At 39.3% G+C, this 23,985-nt stretch overlaps 1 protein-coding gene across 2 annotated transcripts; it reads left to right on the plus strand.

Annotated features, from left to right (window-relative positions):
- Positions 1 to 520: 520 nt before the first annotated feature.
- zbtb34 (zinc finger and BTB domain containing 34) lies at positions 521 to 20,469 on the plus strand. Of its 2 annotated transcripts, none has more exons than XM_088299570.1 (2): positions 521 to 704; positions 14,162 to 20,469. In XM_088299570.1, the coding sequence occupies exons 1-2, from the start codon at positions 648 to 650 to the stop codon at positions 15,722 to 15,724; spliced, it is 1,620 nt and encodes a 539-aa protein (XP_088155696.1). In that variant the 5' UTR covers positions 521 to 647; the 3' UTR covers positions 15,725 to 20,469. The 2 variants fall into 2 exon arrangements, with proteins under 2 accessions (XP_088155696.1, XP_088155705.1); XM_088299579.1 differs by lacking the exon at positions 521 to 704 and adding an exon at positions 797 to 953.
- Positions 20,470 to 23,985: the final 3,516 nt, after the last annotated feature.

Below are 23,985 nucleotides of genomic sequence, written 5' to 3' on the forward strand. Positions count from 1 at the left end.
GTTAAAGATAATTTTATATTTATTATGTACTTATGAGGAACACGCATGGCGAGTTTTCTTACAATGTAGTCTCTGGCGCCCCTTTGTGGCATTTTTACAGAAGACTAAAGTGTCATTTTCATGTGGCGCACATTTCAGATCTTTCCCGTAATATTAAATATCTGCAAGTATAGCATACAACAATAACTCGAGAGAGTTCAAAGATGACTGCTCTTTAACTTCCATATTTAACTAATGCTCCCATTGGGGCTTTTGATATTTTAAAATGCTCGTGTTTTATTAAGAACGAAATAACGTTATTAATCGTACTATTAAATATCTCTTTTAAATATAGTTTTTACGACACTGAATATTACAATTAACGATCATGAATATTACGATATCTCAACTGATACTATGACTGTCACAGGTACATGATATAGTACGTGATATAGGGTTTGGTGCATATTTGATACGCATGCACGGATACTAATGCACTGTTCGCTTTAGCTTTGTCATTAAATTCGCGCTAAGGGTGCGGTGCGCATATGTGTGGTACACCCCATTACAGAATTTCACACAACGCGCGTTGTGATTGTGAAATGAAAGTGGACCACATAGCATGTATCGCACGCCACGGGTGCAGTGAATGAGACAAGAACATTTGCATGGCCACTTTGAGGGTTGAGAACAAACTGGATCCCGCCTCGTCTTCATTTATTATGGTGCGTATGACTTGCATACTGTATGGGGAATATGTCTCTATACATTGCGCTAGCATAAGTAAGGGAGGGGCTGCTGCAAAACTCGCCGATAGAATGAATGCAAAGAGCCAAAAGAACACTTCCTGTTGATGCAAAAATTGCAGCAGCAACTGTCTGACACATCTGGACTGGAGAGGGGGGGAGGCCTGGCCGTGGCTGTTAGCGAACTTTGAGGGGAATGGACAACGTTTAATGTCAGTCTGCAGCACGGTGAGTCCCCTTGTTTTAAGTGCGGCGTGGACTGGTGACGGCGTGCCGTGGTTCGTCATGCCAACGTCTGTTCTGTCTTACTTCGCTAATGGTGGAATGTGGTGCCAGCGATTGCATGCTAGCCCATGCTAGCATTAGCCACCACCGTTGGCTAACATGGGTTGATCGCTAACTCGGTTGGTGAGCTAGCTAGCCGTATAGCCACCTTATATGACAGCCGACATAGTGCCCCTGTAAGCCCACGTCAGTGAAAATGTATACAAGATAGTGAACCTTTTGTGCATTGTGTACAACGTGAACCTACTGTCAAGTTATTTCGCGCTGACTGTACATAGTGAGGTGTGTGTGTTTGTGTAGGACCAGAGGTTTTGCTTAAATGCTAGCAAAATGTTAAGCTAGCTAATGGAGTTAGCAAATGTTCGAATGCAGTTTGCTCGCGGTGTGGCACGGCCCTGTGAAGCGATGCACATACAATATGGTTAAAGAATTCAGTACACCAGCGGTTGAGACGGCCGACATTACTCAGTTGGATTCGGCATTCAGCAGGCATTTCATCCTCTAATTGACAGACTTGCCAATTCTTTTGCTACCCACAGATTGGATTGTAATAAATGACAATAAAAGTTTGACACGGTATGGATTTGCTGCATTTTGTTTCGTCAGTCGACGTCCCACTCTTGAGTATGTTTAACTGATGGACTTGACATGACAGTTAATGGAAGAATGTAAGCATAAACGTATCAATTTGTAATTCAAAACTGTCTGGGGGAGCAGACCTATTGGGCAATCAGCCCATCATGTTTTACATTGCAGTTATTATTTAGTTTACACGACATCCTTTCTTCCCAGCAAAACCTACTAAGCTACCAATCAGTAATTATGCATTTTCATGTTCCTGTCACTGTTATTGCTGGAAAGATTAAAGTCCATCAAAGTCTGGTTATTCAGTACAGCAGAGTTCACCCAGGACACCAGACTATTAACTTTTAACTTAAATGATTTTGACAATTTTTAGGCGACATCAATTCCCTAAGACTATCTCATGAAGCCTGGCACATAATCCTTATCTATGGTAAGTTAATCATATTACTAGAAATGTGACAGACAAGCTTGGCCAATTTATTATAAATCTGGAGAATGGGTTCTGGAGAATTGTGTTTTATGTGTCAGGGGAAAATGGCTTCATTGGAATAGGCTAGTGTGTGTGACATGGTTTGTAGAAAATCTGTTCAAAAATGCCTTCAAGTTGGAGTAATACAGTAACCTAATTATTTCTCAACATATTTCTACAAAACCTAAAACAACCATGTAATTGTCCATGCTTAATTCAATTCTGAACTTGTTTCTTGTGAAGATGTTCATTGAAAGGGCCTAATTGTCAAAAGTGATTGTCAAAATTTAATTTTTCTGTTTTCTTTTCAAGAGGATGGTATGTATTTTTTCTAATTTGTTGCCATGGTAATGAATATTTTTTCAAAGATTTATGCAATTTCACTAGTAAGAGTGTTTGCCAGGAACTACTGGGTGGTTTGGCCGAAACGTGTGCACCAATTTATGAATCTAGTGTGTGCAACTATGAAGTTTGGTGCTACACGGTTAATTCTCTTTGATGCTGTAACTACCTGCAGTTTTATTAAATTATCAGTTGAAACATAATTTTTGGGTGCTGTTTTGTTGACGTGAGTGTGTAACAGAATAGAATAGTTTGGTGTGAGGGAAGCTTGTAATGAGAATGACTGACAAGTAAGATGGTGTTGTTGTTTTCCCTAAAAAGTTGTCATTTTGGAGGTGAGGGGGGGGGGTTATACCCGTCGTTTTTAAATGAGTTTAAAAAAAAATCGTTAAAAATCGTGATTTTGATTTTATTTTTAAGAAATTGTGACATGATATTCTTACCATATCGCCCACCACTGGATGGAATTTTGTAAAACACAAGTAATTTGTTTCCGGCAGTATGAGCTACAGTAGTATTGCAGTAACAAGCAACTATTATAAACAAAAACATTACGTAAATATAGAAAGTCTTTCATTAATATAAGGGCACTATTGTGCAGATGTACCACCAATGACAGCTGAGCAACGATTTGGAGAGTCATAAGAGCCGAGATAAAGTGATCAGTGGTCCGGTCCTTATAATACCATGACTGTTGAGCAGATGATGCAGACTTTTTTTTTTTTTAAGTGACCAGTCGTAGTACTCGTATGTGTGTCATATTTAACACATTTATGTTTGATTTTTGTTGCTCCAAGTTTTTAATTATTTTTGTTTTTTTAAACAAACAGTGACTTATGTTGCATGCAAAATAGTGACATCCAGGACAATTCCTTGCACAACTTGGATTGCTCGCCCAAGCAATGCTTGTAAAAATTAAAATGTGCATTCTGATGAATGTCAGGACTAAAACTCAATTAAAGACCAAGTGTGAAGTAAATTCAGAAAATGGTAAATCAAATCTTTTTGTGTCTCAATTAAAGTAATTACACATAATACAAATAATAAAGCATGGAAAATAAAAATTTGGCAAAATCCTAGTTTTCCCAAAGTTAGATTCAGCAGAGCGACAAACCCGGAAGTGTGATGTCATTCCAAGGGATTCATGGAAGAGCTCACAGAGAAAGTATATTAAGCCAGTCAGAAATTGACTCAAAAAGCGAAATATCAAACGTATCTGAGGGGATTCAGGTATTTGAAGAGTTGGAGGAAGAGGAGCTGCCTGGATTTATGTTCGTTGGACCGTACATGTACGAGCCAGATGCTCAGGAGAACAAAAATATTGTGCCTAAGACATGAAGTGAAGGCGAGACTCATCGAGACTGGAAGAATGGTCCGATTTATGGCGTTCTTCTTGTCTTCTTTTTCAATAGGTTTCAAGTTTTCCTTTTTTTTCAAACAAAAAAACCTTTCTGGTGGAGAGCAAAAAACTCTTACCTCGCTGACGGCTTCGGCTGTCACTTCAGCGTTTGTCAGAGCTGCGATACTTCCGTGTGACGGGACGGAGCGCAGTTTTGTGTGCAACAGTTTGACTTACTTTTTAGATGACCAGTGACCCCCCTCTCCTGGTCCAACAAGACACAAGATGTTTTTATGACACCATGTCTGGTAATATTACATAGCGACTGTCATGAACAACAAAAAAACAATCATACCATCTGAGCTAATGCTCCCGACTTGTGGCTTGTTTATCGTGAAGGCGACAGATACAGTATATGCTTGTGACAGTGATAACCTCATGCAGTACAGTGTGCTTAAAAGTTGTGCCCAGTGTTGGCAGAGGCCAGTCAGTGCAGTTCTCGAAGTGGCGATATTTTGCTGGGTTTAGGTGAAGTCATATGAAGGAAATATGTTTCCTCTCGAGATGTCTTCATTTTTGTTTGAACACATGTCTTGTACTATAAAGAATGTCTTATTCCTTGTTTGCTGGTTTAAGCTCCTATTTGCACAGCCATGAACTCACTGGAATACGATGTATCTCACTTACTATAATGCTCGCTACAAGGGCTGAATGATATATAATTTTGGGCGTGATTTTGAGATCGTCAAAGATGCTTTTTTTTATTTTAAAAGTCTCATGAAGCAGGTCACACTAACCAGCGCCGTACTGATTTAAAAAAAAAAAAATAAATTAAAAAAAAAAAAAGGGTCACCCATAGTAGGGCTGGGCGATATGGCTAAAACCTATATCGTGACGCATGTATGTCATATCGGTCAATATAGATTGAATTATTATTGTTTTTTTTGTTTTCTCCTTTTTTCTTTTTTTTTTTACTACTGAAAATCAAAAAGAGGAATAGGGCTGAATTCCAATTTGTTTTATTTTAAAATGTACAACTCATGTCGGCCTCCGGCGCTCTCGTGTGCAGGGGTTACGGGCCGTTTCGTCCAGGACGTGTCCGCGGAGAGTGCTTGTTAGCGGCTTAACTGCTACATACGCCCGCCCCGCTTCTCCGGAGGTCTCTTGTGCTGGAGCTACGGGCCGTTTCCTCAAGTCGTCCGATAAGTCCACTTTACCCCACCCGTTTCTTTTTTCATTTTTTTTTTTTTGAGTCACGCTAGCTCAGTGGCACATGCGTAAGCCTCATGTTGTATTTCCTCAATGGCAGGGAGTTTGTGTTTTTTTCTTTTTTTGGGGGTGGGATCGATAATTTATCGATACCATTTTCTATTGATAGCAATCATCCAACTATCGCGATACAAGTAATTTATTTTACGCTGCTTGAATGCTAGGCACCAAGCAATCGTGCGCTGCAGTATCAACTTTATTTGTATTCTATGCGTGTCCGTGCACAGCAGCTGCAACAAGCTGCGTGGTGCAGATCATCTCCTCCGTGTTGACAAATAAACTACTCCACTAACAAGTAGAGGGCGGTGAACGATGAGTCGTTCAGCTCTGTAATCGCTAAAGTGAAAAAAACGAGTCGGAAAAGAGCCAAAATAAGTGCGATGGTGTACAGTCGACTTTTAACAGAAGTCTGGCTAGAACCGCGTTCGGGCAGAGAGCCAGCAACTATGAACGCAAATGTTGTATTTCATTCAATATGAATCTCGACTTCAGACGACGGCTACGTTAGCAATTTAGGAGACACTCATACGGATAACGTCATCATGACAAAGGAGGAGGAGTTGGCCACTTCGCTGGAACTTTTGTGCTCTGAATTTTTCAAAGTCTGTCCATCCATTTTCTGCATCCTCACTAGAGTTGTGCGAAGGCGTGCTGGGTGCAGGGCTCAACAACCGCCGTGTTCGTGAAGCTCTCTATCCAACATTGACGCGCCTGAAGCCGGCCCGACTAAAAGCAACGAAAGATATTTCAAACCTTGCCGACCTGAGGTCTGTGCTTGTTATCCCCCCCCCCAACTCTCTGCTGATGCATACTAATTTTTAAATGGCGCAAGACAACTTGAGCAATATGCTTGTGAAAAGGTAGCACATACCCGTGGTCTGCTGTTGTCAGTGGAGAAACCTAGTCTTGTTTTGAATATGTTCAAAATTCCTTGCAACAAGAAAAGCAGAGGCAAATGTATGGTGAACATTTGCGACCTTTATCGAACCTTGACGGACCCTGATGAGAATGTAACATTCGCTACCTTCACAAACACTCGTAAACGTTCGCCCCTCAGTGGGATAGAAGCTTTACATTTACCCGTCTATTTTTCTCTTCTTTCTCCTTCTCCTTCTCCTCCTCCTTCTCCTTCTCCTTCTCCTTCTCACAATCACTCACACTGCCTACATTCACAAAGGTCATTTATTCCTCATTTCTCAGCATCCAGTTAAACAAATAAATAAAATGAGCAGCGTGGTCCCAGACCCAATGTCTCTTTTTTTTTTCCTTTTTTGTTTTTATTTTCTTTTAGCAAGTCTGCCCATCTAGCTAGCGATGCAAAACAATACAAACCTCACATTTATTTGTCCACATTGACAAAATGCATGAGCGGTACTTGGCTATTAGTATTATTATGACTAGCAACTTTATAGTGTAGTAAGACAAATTGATGTGTATATAACTGACTGTGCATGAGAGGTCGGGATGTAACAATTTGTTGAGAATGGATTTACTAAAATCAATTTTAACAGATTAAAATATTCATCGATGTAATAAAAAATCGATTTGCAACACCATTGATTGATGCAACATAAATGCAGATATTTAAAGTAAAATTTGGGTCACAAAATGATTTGTGATTATAGCAGTCAAATCTATTGTACATTGTTTCGTTCCGGTAAAAACAAAACTCTGGTAAGACAAACACGCAGCTTAACTGTCAAATTGATTACCGTATTTTCTGTACTATAAGCCGCTACTTTTTCCTTTGATTTCGAACCATGTGGCTAATACAGCGGTGCAGATTTTCTGTGTATTTTTCTCTCAACCGGTAGGGGCGCTCTATAGTTAATAAAATACGCGAAATATATCTTGAGTTTTCTTTCTTGGGTCTGTTCTATTTTAATTAGCAAAGTTGTTGCTATGTTAAAAAGCACTGTTTTAAGAATCTGTTTATGTACCTTTGTGTGCATTCACAGTACAAAATCGCTCTGTACGTTCCGCAAACAATGTTTTTCAACATAGAAAACTGTGGCTTGTATATCATGGTTTTTTTTTTGTTTTTTGGGGGGGGGGTCACTGCGGCTTATATGCAGGTGCGCCTTATGGTTTGGACAATGCAGTAGTTCAGTTTTTAGATTTTTTTTTCTTTAAATAAAAACATTTTGGTTATAAAATTGATTAATTCTCTCAAAAGTTTAAAAAAAAGAATTCAAATCAACATCAGAAATTGAAAATCAAATTGGGGTTTGAGTCAATCATTACATCCCTAATGAGAGCCGAGCCAATAAATTTATACAATACAAAAATGTAATACAATACAAAATTTGTACAATTATAGCGGGGATTCCCTTTTATTCTGAATTGGATATAATAACTAATAAGTACCTTTTACCTGTGCTTGAATGATGCCATGGCCAAAAGTTTAAACATCCACTATAAACTTACATTTTTTTAGTCTGTATTTATTTACAAAAATAGTAGTACTAATTAAAATTATTCATGCGCTGATCAATTCAAATCATGATCAACTGATGTATGTGATCGGGCCAATCGCCGATTGCAGGCCACACAAAGACTAATCCAACCATCCACTCTCACACGAGAGGCAATTTAGAGTGTCCAATCAACCTACAATGTATGTTTTTGGAACGCGGGAGTACCTGGAGAAAGCCCACACAGGCACGGGGAGAACATGCAAACTCCACACAGGCAGGACGGAGCCAGACTCGATCATTTCATCGTGTGGGAACTCATTTTGGCCACTTGTGTCCGAGATCTTGTTCTTTCGGTTACGACCTGCAGCTTGTGACCATAGGTGAGGATGGGAATGCAGAATGACTGATAAATTGAGAGCTTCGCTTTCCGACTCAGCTCCCTCTTCACCACGACGGACTGATACAGAGTCCGCATTTGCAGATGCTTGACCGATCCGCCTGTCGCTCAGTCATTTACTTTGACATCAGTATGTCATTTATTGTGCAGTCAGCGGAGTCACACAAACCATCCATAAGCGTCTCCAGAAGGTCCTGCTCACCTCCTAACTGGTTCTCTTAGGAGGGAGCGCATAACCTCAATTCTGGCTTCCCTTCACTGGCTCTCCGTTCACTTGAGAGTTCATTTTCAAGATTATTTTATTATTAAAATCTTTAATTGGTCTCACCCCACCTTTCCTCTCTGACACCTTCCCGTGGTGTCCCCCGTAATCCTTAACCGGAGACCGATTGCTACAATCTAACTCCATCCAAAAATCCAGCGGTGGTAAAAGGATCGACCCTCGACCGCTGAGATGTCGAAGCTAAAAATTATCAGCTTCAACGCGGAGGGCATGTCCCTTGCAAAGGCTGAACTGATTTCCATCCAAACCCTCGACCATCTGCTTCGACACTGCCCAGCAGGCCCAAGGTGCTCAGAAGAAGACCTACGAGATGCCACCGATACTGCCATTTCGCTGGGTGGAAAGATGGGCTGATAAGCTATGAATGAATCCAACCTTACGCACCTGCCTGGTGCCTCAGGTCAGCAGATCATACGCTACTGGATATACTGAGGACTAAGGGGCGGCTCAGTGGCAATCAAGGTTTTTCCATTGCCCTTCCCTCACTTTGGAATGACCTCTCACGAAAAAGTAGGCAAGTCTCCACATTTTTAAAGTTCGTCTTAAAACACATTTTTAATCTTTGCTTGTCTGCAACCCTTGTGAGGATAAGCAGGTCGGATGAGACTCAACATCGTTTTAGTTTTTTATTATATTAACTGTCTTTATGTTAATAATTTATTGATTTTAATTGTCTTAGTTTTTTTTTTATGACTGTTTTTTACTTTATGTACAACACTTTGTATGCAACTGGTGGTTGTCTTAAAGTGCTCCATAAATGAAGTTGCGTTATTACCTATTATGATTTCAGATGGTGGACCCAAAAGAAGTCTGTCTTTGAGCTTATGTGTTTAGTGGTAACCATTTTTGTCTTTAAAATTCCAAAACACACCCATTAGATTGCTTCAGGGAGACTTCGCCTTAAATAACATCAAGGTCCAGGCAAAAACTTGTTTGTACAGTCATGGCAGATTAACTTTACTGCATAACGTTCAACTGTGTTGACAGTACTGGAATTTCTAGCTTTGATTAAACACTCCAAAAAGTGTCAATTTTCATATCAATGTTTATGAGAGTGGATTTTTGTTTCCCGTATTCTTTGGCACTTATGTGTTACTCCCATAAATGTATTTTTCTCAGTCTTTTTTCTCCAAATTCCACTGGCCTGCAATGCATTTAGTAATGTATTTTAATTGAAGTATGAATGGCCCATAGGTGGGAAGGAATGTTGTCTGTCTGCCAGGGTTGAACGATGTATCGTTTTGACCGAAATCGCAATCTCAGTCGGCGCAATTTCAAGATGGTCAAAGCTGTGGTTTGTGCCCCACGTTCACGAACCAGGTCACGCAGTACTGATTTAAAAAAAAAAACACCCCACTATCACTCGTTGTCCCGGATGTAATTTCTTCCATCGCTGCTTGAATGCTAGGCACCAAGCTATCTTGCGCCGCAGCAGTACGAACTTTATTTGTACTATATGCAAGTCCGTGCACAGCTGCAGCAACGGGCGTGTTTACATGAGACACGCAACGTATATTAAATATTTATCATCTCATCAATAATATTTGGACCACTGAGTTTTGATATCTACTCAATAATAGGTCTCAAAATTATATTTTTATAAATTTAGCTTTGCTATGGGACGATGATTTTATTGACATAATCTGACATCTATGTACAAAGAATATGTACGTTATTACGAAATGTTAAACATTTTGGGGTTTAAAAAAATGCATTTTCATATGCACAAATACACAAATAGAAAATTATACTTGACAGAAAGTATTTTTTAAGGACTTGAGAAAAAACTGCCACCTCACAAAACCTCTTAACTGTCCTTGCGTTATTACAGTAATAGCTTTTATTGTTTTTAATGATATAATGGCGTTTTCCATTATATTTGTAAAGGTCACTGTACATTGTGAAGAAATTGTGACCGATATTACCGATATTGCAGCCGATGTCTGATTCTGATGTGATATGATCAGTAATGATTCAAGCTGTAATTTTTTTTTTGGATGAAATGTTAGCTCCCCCAACCCCTGTCTCATGTAAACACGCACGCCGTCTCTGTCTGAGACGTTAAAGGGACGCTTCATTGATGCTAACATTGGGGCTTGTATAATAGGTTTGGATGTAAAAATGACATCAGTACTAAAATGCCCATCCTCCCCTAAAAGACTCTGTAGTGATTTAAGTTTTTTTTTATTATTATTTTTTTTAGATGAGATTTACCATAAATTGGCACACCCTCTGTTGGAGCTCGGCTTGTTGTGAGCTAATGTTGTCACCTCCGCAAAATCCAAAACACCGTTGATATTTCACACAAATGGTGGAGCTACACATGGAGAAAAATAATATTGCAATTCTCACAGGCGTATATTATTTATCATCTGGGAAAAATGACTCATGTTATTGTGGTTTATTGAGTAGTTTTGACCAGCTCTGTCTGTGTGTGTGTGTATTATACTACTCCAAGGTGACCAAGGCACGCACACCTGAATTAGCATCACAATGGCTATAGAATAAATACAAAAATGTGGCAAAACTGTACAGTATTACACAGTGCTATTTTTCTTATTGAAAAAATGCATTACAAAAATTGTTGCTCCGTATTTTTGGGCGCCTGGAACAGATCGGTGGAATTTCCATTAATTTCAATGGGTTAAAGGTGTTTCGAGTTACGATTGGGGTCACGGAACAAATTAAACATATATCTCAAATTACCACAGTAGCTACATTTATTACTCGCCAAAAACCTAAATCCCAGATAGAGATTTTGCTCTAATTTCAAACATTTCGGTAGAATCTGAGCATCATCCCGTATATGAATTTCAACCACTGAACATACATTTTTGTCTGCCTTTGCAACTTTTTCATATTCCTGTCTGTATACCATATACATCGACATGTTGGGACGGAAATTGCAATTCTATCCCTCTTTGCTTATCCGGTGTCTAGATGAGAACATGAGGTGGAGTCGACAGGTGCCTTGGCAACTGGACAAAGTATTTACATTCCAAAAATGATAACCGTGACTCAATATGCAGGAATATCCAGCTTAATCTACAGCTAGGGAGTGGAAAGAGTTGCAGATCAACTGCCTACTACTCTTGCCCATCTTTTGAGAGCTGAGTCATTTGCCAAAATGCTCAAATTGTGTACATTTCCTGAGAAAAAACTATCCAATAATCTGTTGACTGAATTCAACGAACTGTTTTGAGCGAAAAGTCAACCTGTAAAATACGTATTTCTGAATTATTGCTTCAGTAAGTGAGTGAGTACCAGTGTGGCAATTAGGCTGAGTTGAAGTCAAGTCTGGAGCTAGGTCCAAAACAAGCAGATTTGCTTTGCAATTTGTGAGTAAGAATTTGCAGTTTGCACCGAATTTATAAACATTTAAAAGGAAAACTTCAATCCGTCGTCTGTGTGCCATCATTTATGCGCAAGAAGTAGAAAGCGGAAGCAAAGCTGTTTGGGTGACTGAGTGGGATGATCGTGAACGTGTGGAAGCATTTCAGACTGAAATGGAAGGCAAGCACCCGGTTGCGTAACTATGGCTGTACGATATATCTTTATCGTATCAAAGTTGAGATATAAAGAATTAAGATATTAATTTCGAAATGAGGACGATATCAGTCACATGACCTTGCCACGCTTGTGTTGCATGCAGGGTCATTTATTTAATGAAAACTAACGAAATAAACTGAAAGTGAAAATACATTTACGTGAAGAAGATAAAATGAAAACGCTTTTAAAAAATGACTACATGACTACGTTTACATTTAAAAAAAAAATACTAACTGTAATTATAGCTAGAATGTCCTTTGTTTTCATCTTTGGCAATTCATTTAGTACACTAACTAAATTAAAACAAACACAAAAAAAAAAACGAAAAACGAAAAAAAAAAAAACAATAAAAATTCCCAAACTATAATAACACTGGTTGCTTGTACAGGTAAATCTCAGTTCATCTAACCACATTCCTCCTTTCAAGTTTGGCGTTGATCAACAGTTTAAAGCAGCCAATGACAATCATCTTGCGTAGGGCGAGAAGCCGCTGCTGTCTAGATAACTCACGCGCAAGAAATCCACTACCGTGTTCACTGTCAAGTATATACGGACGGTACATATATACAGTAATTTGTTTTCATTTCAGTCAGTATGTGACTATATTAAAAATTTCAAAATTACAAGTGGATGTGCCTTGCAAGTCCGTTCGATTGAGTGGGAGTTATCCTCTACTTTTTATATATCTACACTTTCCTCATGATTATTGCCCACGTTCCATTTGTGTCGCAACGCGCGTCTTCGTTGACTTCCACCATCTTTTTGTGGGGTCATACAATTTAGGGCTGGATGGTTAAGGAAAAACTAATAATCAGGATTATTTTGATTCAGGTCCTGTGACCTATTTGGACACAACCAATTAGAAAGTCAATTTCAAAGTTAAATTAGTTTTTGCAGCACTACAAAAATTCGTGGAGCCGCACATAGTTGTTTTCCGCGCCTATGGATTCACCTGTACATAGTTTTTTTTGTTTTTCAGTTTTTTTAATTAACAATTTTTTACAATATTTTGTTTCTGTCCCCACCCCTCCGCCTGAAAAAAAAACTGCTAAATTTTACATTTTACTATGCACTGAATGACATGATAGTGTTAACTTTTTATCTTAGACTGTCTATGCGTTTGGGGTGTGTGTTCCCTTGCCAACCTAAACAATGTTGCCAGACCCGTTCTGCATTATTTAAAACAGCCATACACCAAGCGACCCGATCAAACGTTACTTTGGCTGCGAGTCAAAATACGAACCACAAGTGAATGGCTTTGCAACAGCAAGAAGTTATGGCCAACTGAAATGCTAGGTAATATCACATGATCTGTCTCAAAAGGAATAATGTTAAAAACCCAGTTTGCAGTCAGCTCACATGCACGACTGCAGTGCTCAAACCTGGCCAGTTATAATGGCATGCAATTTTGAAACTGATAGTAACAGAGAACCCTGTTCTTTTCCAACAAAAGGTTTGTATTAGTATTGTAAACACGCCGATGTTAGCCACAACTGCTTATGGTAGTAGTATGAAGTATTTCTCATAAAACGTTACTAATGGGGCCCGGCCGACATGGATTTAAAAAAGAATATTATATATATATATATATATGTGTATATATATATATATATATATATATATATTATTGATATTTGCCATAAAAAATACTGATTACTGATTCATCAGACAATTAAAAAAAATACATAAAGCACAAATTATTTTCACTTTCTATTGAAAATGTGTGCAAATAGGATGTTTATTTGGAGGTTTAAGTATAAACTTTATTTTCACAACACTGTTAATGGTAGTAAAACAAGTGTCAAACTTCAACCAGTGCTATAATCTTCCAATTTATTCTGCCGCCCAATTAAAAAGTTGGCCCTTAGTTACTAGAATTTTAATTTATCATTTTTTTCTGTAAATTTGAGTTTTTGCTATATACAATCAATCAATCAAAAAGAGGTGATAACTGAAAGGTTGGTGGTTCATGCCCACCCAGGGACGTGCACAAGCATTATGGCTGCCAGGATGGCCGAGTGGTCTAAGGCGCCGCGTTCAGGACCCAGTCTCCCCAGGAGGCCTGGGTTCGAATCTCGAATTTCCCCATTGTGGGACTAATAAAGGGAATATTATTATTATTATTATTATTATTATTATTAAGGTTGCTAATTCCCTGTCACTTCTACCATTTTGATTTGGGATTTTATGATTAATTACAATTCTGCACCATCTGTTGTGGCTTCCCTAAAAATATACAAAAATCCACACAAAAAGCAAGGGATGTCATGTGCAAAACCATCCTTGGATTTTTTTTTTTTGTGAGACTTTGGAGGTGAAAGCTGTTTATTTTATTTTTTTTTAAGTAAACTCTTATACCACTTGACAGCAATTTAGTGGCTCCTCTGTTAAAAATCTAAAATGAAAAATAGAACACTGTTCATACTGCATAAAGTAAAAGTATAAATACCATACCTTCTGTATCTCTTTGCTCATGTTCTGTGTTTTTCTTTTCCCCTCAGGTGATTGACAAACTGGAGAAGCATATTCAAGAAATGGACGACGGCAGCTACATCGAGTTTGATGTGCCGGAGTTCAGCAACACTGTCCTGACTCAGCTCAATGAGTTGCGACTCCAGGGCAAGCTATGTGACATCATTGTTCACATTCAGGGTCAGCCGTTCCGCGCCCACAAGGCTGTTCTGGCAGCGAGCTCACCCTACTTCCGAGACCACTCAGCTCTCAGCACCATGAGTGGCCTTTCGATCTCCGTCATCAAAAGCCCTGAGGTGTTTGAGCAGCTTCTTGCATTCTGCTACACAGGTCATATGTCCCTACAGCTCAAGGACATTATCAGTTTCCTCACCGCCGCCAGCTTTCTGCAGATGCAGGTCATTATTGACAAGTGTACTCAGATCCTGGAGAGCATCCACTCCAAAATAAGCCTCCCAGTTAATACCTGCAGCCCAGAGAAGGATGATTCGCAGACCAGCCGCAATGGGGTCAATGACAGCAACCTCTTTGTCAACCCCACGCAGATCTCCCCCCCTTACTACTCCCGTCAGAGTCATGCAGGACAGGAGGCCCGCTTGGATCTTGCTGGAAAAGGCCTCGGTCGAGGGCGACTGCAGCACGAGGAAGGCCAGTCAGATCGTGGCAGCACCGATAGCGTGTCAGAGCATGACGCGCCCATGGAAGGAGAAATGGAGCAAGTGGAGCTCATTGGCAAAGATGGGCAAGTAACGGATGTGCATGTGAAAGTGGAGAAAACGGAGAGGCCTACCTACTCGGATAGTTCCTCAGCGGGTGACGATGGCTACCACACAGAGTTGGTCGACGGAGAGCAAGTTCTGGCGGTTAGTGTGGGTTCTTATGGTCCAGTTATCCAATCTGCTGCCTATTCCTACTCAGGGCTGTCTTCCCCCTGCTTCGTTAACCTCAGTAGCTCCAGTCCATCCCGCTCCATCCTCAGTGGCTTCAGAGGTGGTAGAGCCAGAGCCAAGCGCCCCCTAGCCATCCCAGCAGCGGTACTGAGTCACATCAAACAAGGTGCAGATGAGAGCGAACCCGCCGTGGGACCCGCAATGTTGGAGAATGACGTGCGAGAGCGTAGTCTGAGGAGTCAGTGGTACCCATACAACGAAAGACTCATTTGCGTCTACTGCGGTAAGACCTTCAATCAGAAAGGGAGCCTCGACCGTCACATGCGCCTGCATATGGGCATCACCCCATTTGTTTGTAAATTCTGTGGCAAGAAGTATACGAGGAAAGACCAACTTGAGTACCACATCCGTGGCCACACGGACAACAAGCCGTTCCACTGCCAGATCTGTGGAAAATGCTTCCCATTTCAGGGCACCCTTAACCAGCACCTGAGGAAGAAGCACATGGGAGCCTCCGAGGGCAGCAATCATATGGACTCTCCAGAGAGGACGGAGGGAAGCTCGGGTCAGAAAGACCAGGATGATACCGCTGAGGGGATTGCCTACGAGGCGCAATATGCAGAAGAGGCACCAGCCAATGATATGGAGGAGAGTTCCAAATGCAGTCCAGAGGAGGCTCAGGCATCCAGATGTGATTATTAGGTTCTGCTTCAGGTTAAAGAAGCTTTAAGAAATGTTTATTTCAAATCAACTTAAGGATTTTTCAGCTCCCTCTGCTATGGATGTTTCTTACTTTAAGGGGTGCTACCAATTTTGTGAACGCTAGGTGTCAAATGCAGAGTAAAGCAAGTTACTTTGGGAGCTACATCTTACTCTTTTTGCTGAGGTCTATCTACCCCCCCCCTCACCACCATCACCCCCCTTCCCTTCTCCCAGATGATTTCTCTTTATATCTTTCCATGTTTTTAGAAACATATTTACAGAGTTATATAGGCATGTTGCAATAATTGAAAATGTGAAAGCTCTGGTAAGATGCTTGTCATATCACCTTTTTACCTGACCTGTTTTTGCACATACGGCCACAGGAGGTCACTCACTCACTAGGAATGATCATTTCTTTTCTTCTTCTTCTTTTTTTTTTTTGATTGTTTTTTTTTTTTCAGTACAAAGCTTTTTTGTGACATATCCGTTCAATACCTCATAATACAACCAACTACATACTCATCACAGTATTCTCACTTCAATGGAACTTACTTGGTTCTACCTCATAGCCAGTAACCTATCGGGCACAGACAAGTTCACTGTTAGAAATCCATTTTAGGGTGTATGTACAGTATTTTGCCAAACCATTTAAAAAATATTCTCTCAATGTAAAGCCTTCATAGACAGGGGAAGTATTCCTTGTTGATTGTATGGGTTGGACTAACAACAGGCAAAAGCGTGCTCGTGTTATGTTATTGGAACATTTAGAAAGAGACAAATCGAGAATAGATGGCCCAGTATACTTCAAGTTATCAGTTTGATATCTAAAGTGTTTTTCCCACAAAACACGTGATTTTTTACCTCATCACTAATACTGGTGGCATGCTGATATATAATTGTGGTTTTAGATGTGTTAACTGTGAAAAGGGGCTCATTTGAAGTTCCACATATTCCCCCCACACTGGGATTTGATATTGACATCAGAAAGTGTAACTTCTTTTGACCCGAGTTTGGTAAGGTAAGGTAAGCTACAACTCATCATTCATTCACTGCAGTTGCAACAACTCCAGATCCGTTCTCGCGCAGTACTGCAAAAGTACTGATATCAATAATATGCAAAAAGAAGCTAAGGAATCTCAGCCATTTTGACATGGTTTTTCTTCCGTTATTTGCAAGGACTATTGTGTTGTTGTTTTTTTGGGTGTTTTTCTTTTTGTTTTTTTTTCATTCTACCTGCCGTCTTTGTCCTCTGCATTGGTGCGGGTCAAATATTAATGTAAAGACCAAGGTTGTTTTCAGCAGTCAATACCACTTTTTGTTTGACATGTGTGGCTAAAACAAGAGATGGGTAAATGTTAATGGAGGTGGCGAAAGTATGTGATACAAAGTATTGATGCACTTTGCATAGTTAGTGGGAGGGATTCGTGTCTCAGTGATAGTTTGCTAATCTCGTTTTAAAATCTGAGGCTGCAGTGTCCAAAGTAGCACAGTACTACCCTCATAGCAGTTACTACAACATGATGAGATTCTGCAACCACAAGATTACTAATGGCTACAAATCATGCAAATGTCTTTGTTGTGTTTTTAATGTTTTTATTAAACCATGGGGATTGGGCGTTGGGGTAGAAATTAGTATATAAAGACTGTTTATATCCATTGTGATTTCATTGTTGATCTTAAAAGGCACATGTAAGGCCTGATCGATTATTCTTTCACAGCAATTTGGTCATTTGAAGTGCAGCTCGTGTGGTGTCTTTTTGAAACAACATGGCTGTCTTATTATCCATCCAAATGCTTTAATGCCTTTTTTTTGTGGTGCAATTTTGCTGTATAGCAATATGACATGGTGTGTTGCCAAGTTGAATTAAGAGGGTGGCCCTTATTTTAATTTTATCATGTGCAGTCATTATCTTTACTGGGTAGTTGAGTGTACAATTTTTTTGGGGTGATTTTCAGAAGAATTCGGTTGTCAATCCGTTATTTTCGGTTATGGTTAATAACCATGTTTGTTTCAACGCCAACTGTACTCTTTAAATTAATGTTTACTACATTAGTCTACATCATGCTCTTTTTTTGTCCGCTACTGATGAGTTTTAATTTCATTCTGCCAATGATTGCCCAGAAATGATTTGCGAGTGAAAGGTACAAACTGCTACTTTTTTGTGCCATAAGTTCACGCCAAAGATTAGCTCATTATTTTTATCTCAACATTTGTAACTGTATTTCAGAAGTGGAATGGGTTCTTTGTTAAACATAGGCTGACTTATTTGCTATTTGAAAGGAATGTACACTCCCCACTTAAAACAATCATTTGTAACAAATCTGAAATTTTTGCGATGAAGGCTATATCATAATTAGCAACATTCATTTAAGCCATAAAATAGGTGATAGTAAATTATGTGCAATAGGTAATGTAATTATGTGAAGCCAATGTCAACAAACGAGAGAATACTTCACATCAAGTGGCATTTAAACCTAGTGCCTTCCCACAAGCTTTACACTTTCGAGTTTGGCACTTAGAATGACGTGCCTCATTTCTTTTTAAATGGATTGAATCAAGAGATTTTGATGAAACAGCCACATGTATTGTAAAGTAGTACCAGGAAGAAATGAGTTCTCCCATGTGTCATCCATTTTGTACTTTTTCAGCTCATGTCCTACTCTCTTGTTCCCTTTTTATCAAATGAAAGATGTTTCTTTTTTCTTCTGATTTTGTTTATATCTTCATGGGACAAATGATTATCTGAGGTTGCTAGTGATAACAATCAAACGAGGCTATTGCCTTGTACTCAGAGCGAGATTTGTTTATCCTTCCACTCTAGCCAGTGAGGACAATCCCATCTTAAAGTATGTGCCGTACTTTTTCCGTCTTTCAATGAATGAAGGAAGGAGATGCATGGAACACGCAAATCTACTTCCCTCTCCTGTTCCAACAATGGCAGGAGAGCAGCTGCTTGAAAATTTAGTAAAGTATGTGTGCATTTTAAATAAAATGAAGAAAAAAAAATAGATGCTTATCTTATACTGTAGTTGAATTGCACGTTTCGCAAAAAACAAAATTATATACAATTGCCAATGGATAATTTTAAAACTTGAGTTTTCCTTGAATTTTGTCATTGACTGTGCACTTAACAGTTCTCATTAATAGTACATAACAGTCCATCTGGAAATTGTATCTATCCAGCTATATTGGCGTCATTTGCTTTAGCAGGTTCCTTTCCCCGTTAAAAGATGCTTTTTTTTTTGACTAGTAAGGTTTTGTTTTCTTATCAAATAAGTATATAAGTCCATGTATAGGTAAATGGCGGGGTTATTGTTTAAATGCTTTTCTTGTAGCTATATTTACTTAAGTCATAGTACACACAAAACCAACTGACCTTGACACACACTCAAGTTGACTTTTTGTAAGTTCTTCGTCCCACATACACAATGCAGGAGATGCGTTATGGGCCACAAGTAATCAAAAGGAAGTGTTTACAGGGAAGGCTGTCCGACTACTTTTTGGAAATTGCAGCTCATCCTCTTCTTAAACTCACTTCAGGTAGTTTACAAACACTGATACTGGCTTAGAAAAAAAAATCTTAAGTCTTCCATAGCTTTTTTTTTTTGACAATTTCTGTCCACTGTGTATTATTAAAAGAAAGCAATAAACTTTTATAAAAGTGGTGCATTTGGATCATCAAGCCTATTCAGATATTGGCCTGTCATGTCAAATAAACTGAATGTCAGGGAGCTGTTAAATTAAAATAGAACCAGGATAACTTGATTTTGATTTGGGTTTTTTTTTTTTTTTTCATTTTTTGTTCTTTTTAATATGTGCTGAAAATTTTGGACAGGTTGGCTTCCTCTTTAAAAAAAAAATTCTCACTATATATACATTGTGTATATATTAAAGAAAAAAATGTGGTAATGATCAAAGTCCAGTCGTAGTCAGTGAACTGCAACAGAAGAACTGAGCATGTGGCTCAGTCATCTACTCTGCACTGGGCAGAGTTGCACCTCCAGCTGTGTCAAAGTAAAGGGATTTTTGGGCTGTATAGCCGCGTTTTTGGAGTAGGCTGTGTGTTGTCATGTTCTGATTTGGTGGACACTTCTGGCTCCTCAGTTACAGAGACTAGGTTGCAGTTGTTCAAGATGAGATGGGAGTAGCTCAACATAAACTTCCTCAACGCACTATCATGTCTCTTGCTCATGTATTTGGGAACAAGGCAAAAAAAAAAACAACTGAACTTTCAACTCAGGGTGTATAGTGTTTTAAAAATGGTCTCATTGGGCACCATCCTATGTCCATAATTGTGCACTTCTCTTCAGGTGGGGGAACAAGTCCTCAAGTCAGTGGTTTCCATACATTCTGCCTCAAGGTCTCAATGAGTCCATTCTGTTTCACAGAACTGAAGCCAGAGAAGGGCCACAAAAACTGAGTCATGACAGCACATGTGCCCCCAACTCCTGTTTTGTCCACTCTCCACACAACCTCACAACCCAACTGTGAACCTCAGAACTCTACTGTTTTGTAAAACTATGAAGTAAATGAAGCTAGCTCAAGCTGACATATCTATTTGCCATTTATTTTGAGTTTTATTTTATAGCATGAAATAAAAGTATATTTATTCAAATGATATATTTTACTCATAATCATTCTGTGCAGCTTCATTTTGGTTCTTAAGCTTGTAAATTGCTTTTTTATTAAGGAAGAAAATGTCAAGATAAAAATGCGTTTGTAAAATAAAGACGCTGATTTGGCAGTTTCTTGTCTTTTGTGTTGTGTTGCTTGAATATTTTTTGTTGAATGCATCAGTCTACCAAAAGTATTCACAAAAAAAACAAAACTTGAAATTGCAGATTATTAATTTCACACTATTGGCTTTATTACATCATTTGCTTCTAATAATGGTTGGAAGCCATCTGTATGGCTGTATGATTTCATCCTCTAGAGGGCGCCACATATCACCAATTGTAAGATTTTGGAGCTCATGAGTCATAATGACGTGGCTGTAAAATAAACTTCTGTTTTTCAATGGAAGAACAACCATTGCTCCTTAAAAAAATGCCATAAAACCAAAACGCTGTTAAAACAAGAATTGCAATGCCTCACATTCTAAAATGGCAAACAAGGCCTACATTCTCATTTTAAAAGTTGGGATAATTGTAGCATATTAATAGATTAACCACTTTTCTTCCATGTGTTTTCAGTCAGCAAACAATTCATTTGGGCATCCTAAATGGAAACTATTGCTCACTGTGCTCTTTTCAATGGCATTTGTAACCCTAAGCATGGACATATATTGTTAACATGAACCTAATTCAAACTACAGAGGGGGGCAGAGACCAAGTTTATCCCCAAAATAAAACAAAATAGTTAATACTAAAGTAAAATATGCCACATTATAGCATGTAATTGAAAAATAAGTGTTTGATGTCTAGATTAAATTTTCAATTGCATCTAAAATTGGAATTGCCATATTCTACCATGTATGGGTATACATTTTAGCTTATAACGTATTGTAACACTCGATTCCCTGGGGGTGGTGAGTGCTAGTCCGACATCGGGGTTCGTGGGAGAAAGAACAGCACACGGAGAGGGACTAGCTCCACATACGACTTTATTCATTAGTCCGCTCACTCCATATATCGAGAGCCTCTCTCTCGCTCGTTCCTCTTTACACTCCATATCCCTCCGCCAATACAACAAAAAATAGTCCCCCTAAATAAGAAATAAAATAGATCTATACAAATATAGACATTCTCGTGAAAATAAATCTTACAGTATCAACATCAGGAGAGGCCGAGTCAAATAGCTAACCTCAAGTGAATTGAGGTACTGAGGCATATTTGATGACCTCAAGAGCGAGTCAATCCAGTCAAAAATATTGCTGACCTGAAACAATTTTGTAAAGAGGAATGGTCGTAAATTCCTTCTCACTGATGTCAGGTCTTATCTGCAACTGCAGGAAGTGTTTAGTTGAGGTTATTGCTGCCAAATGATGCACGAGCAATTATTAAATCCCCTAAATTTTTAAGAACCACTGCGCTGGGCCAAAGTTTTACACAAAATTGTGTTCCATGTGACTGTCAATGTACACAAGATTGACGCATTTGAAATAGTGGAGGGTTATCTCAAAAATATTTGTTAGTGGGGCATCAAAGATGCAGCTCACATTCACATTGTCTTTGTCATTAACATTAAGAATTTCCCAGGTTTCACCCTTTAGTAACAATAGAAATATTGTACTTATTTTTAAACTTTATACTTATATGACTGCTAGCAATTATAATATAACCACATACATTTGTACTCTCTATAAAGGTTATATGATGGTGTTACTGTCAGGTTCGTCAATCAGACATAATATATTTTTAAGGTTTATCTTACCCCTGGTATCCCGTGCTGTCCCTTCTGGTTCAGTCGGATGGTGATCGAGCCGAGCGTCGGGGTGTTCTAGCGAGGCTAGCCTCAAGATGAGGGTTTTAATACTAGTTGCTGTGCACAGTCTTCCTCCAGCCGTCACTGTTCCCTCCGCTCGATCCAGTCACCATCCAGCCCGAACTTTGAAATGTCACGGGAGAATCACACCAAATGTGGTGGAGCGACACCTACCATGACAAGTAAGAAATTCAGAGAGAAAATAGACACGGACACCAAGTGGCAAGAATCTGGCGGCCAGGAGAGATGATACCCCAGTGATCGGGTCGGATCTCTGAAGCTTACTACACCCCCCTGGGCCTTTTATTGAGAATCACAAGTTATATCACAATGCAGGTTTACACAACAGTATCAATGGTATGTTTATTCTGGTCGCAGCTGTTGTTGATCCTGCTCACGTCCGCACTCCTTTCATGTTGATTTAAAGTTGTTGAGTCGCCTTAGTTGTTAATTAATGTGTGAACCAAAATTAGCAACAAAACCTATACCGTGTAGTTAATGTTGTGCAGTGTGATATTAAACTTATCTTTATTACATTTGTTAACATAATTGTTCCTGTTATTTCTATGTAGCCACTTCATAAGAATTTCTTTATTATTCTCGACATTCTTCTTTAGCATAGGTGCCGTCGTGGTTGCAGCAGACTTCGACAAACATCTCTTATCAGCTTTTCTCCTGCATCTCCACTCAAACTGCAAACACTCAAGCATAGTCTACTTCACCAGATTGCAACATGTTATATGCACTACGTATTAAAATAAAGCTTTGTCACGGCAAATGTATAATAACCTCTTAATATTATTCTAACAGTTACATTTTCAACTCTTAAATCGCACCATAATTTTACACTGCCACAGTGCTATTGATATGGTATTTTAAATAGTTAATAGTGTTTGACCTTCGATGTTCTGCTGTGTTTCTGTGAGTCTAGTTTAACCTGTGAAGCAAATACTGTCAACCTGCTCTTCGAGAACCGTATTATTATCATTATTATTATTATTATTATTATTATTATTATTTACTTGACATGAATGGGGGTGCCACGGTGGACGACTGGTTAGCATGATGCCCTCACAGTGTAGAGGTTGTGGGATAGATTCCGGCCTTCATGTGTGGAGTGTGCATGTTCTCCCTGTGCCTGCATGGGTTTTCTCCGGGTACTCTGGTTTCCTGACACATTTCAAAAACATGCACGGCAGGTTGATTGGACACTTTAAATTGCCCCTCGGTATGAGAGTGAGCACGGATGGTTGTTTGTCTTCATGTGCAATTGGCTGGCAACTAGTTCAGGGTGTCCCCCGCCTACTGCCCGAAAACAGCTGGGATAGGCTCCAGCCCCCCCTGCGACCCTTGTGCGGAAAAGCGGGAAAGATAATGCAAGGATGGATCGATGGATGGGCTGGCATTAAGTGATTTTTACGTTGTTCTGAGCTTCTATCGCAACTGCTGCACTTGGGGAAATGGGTCATTCACAACTGAGGCCAAGGAGTAGAAAATGAAATCACAGCGAGCATTGGTCTCAGGTGGCAGATAATAAAGTTTGTCACATAACCGGTCAATTTTCTTTCAAATTTTTTCAGACTTATCCTGAGCCATGTCTTTGGTCTTTTCCCCACCATATTTGAAACCCTCCCAAAAAAACCACCCAACAAACAAAAAATTCCAAAGAGAAATAAATTATTAATTGTGACAACTGTGCTACAGCCACCTCTCAAATTCCGACTGCATGTGCGTTTTACATAAATAAGCCCATAAACAGCCAAATATCTAAGAACGCTATGACCTGGCCGGTTGCGATCTCTGCTAACGTTGCCTTGTATTTGTGAACGGCTTCAAC

This window comes from Idiotropiscis lumnitzeri, chromosome 1 (assembly GCF_059441095.1).
Source record: "Idiotropiscis lumnitzeri isolate Australia: NSW breed Sydney's pygmy pipehorse chromosome 1, RoL_Ilum_1.0, whole genome shotgun sequence".
Classification (NCBI taxonomy): Eukaryota; Metazoa; Chordata; class Actinopteri; order Syngnathiformes; family Syngnathidae; genus Idiotropiscis; species Idiotropiscis lumnitzeri.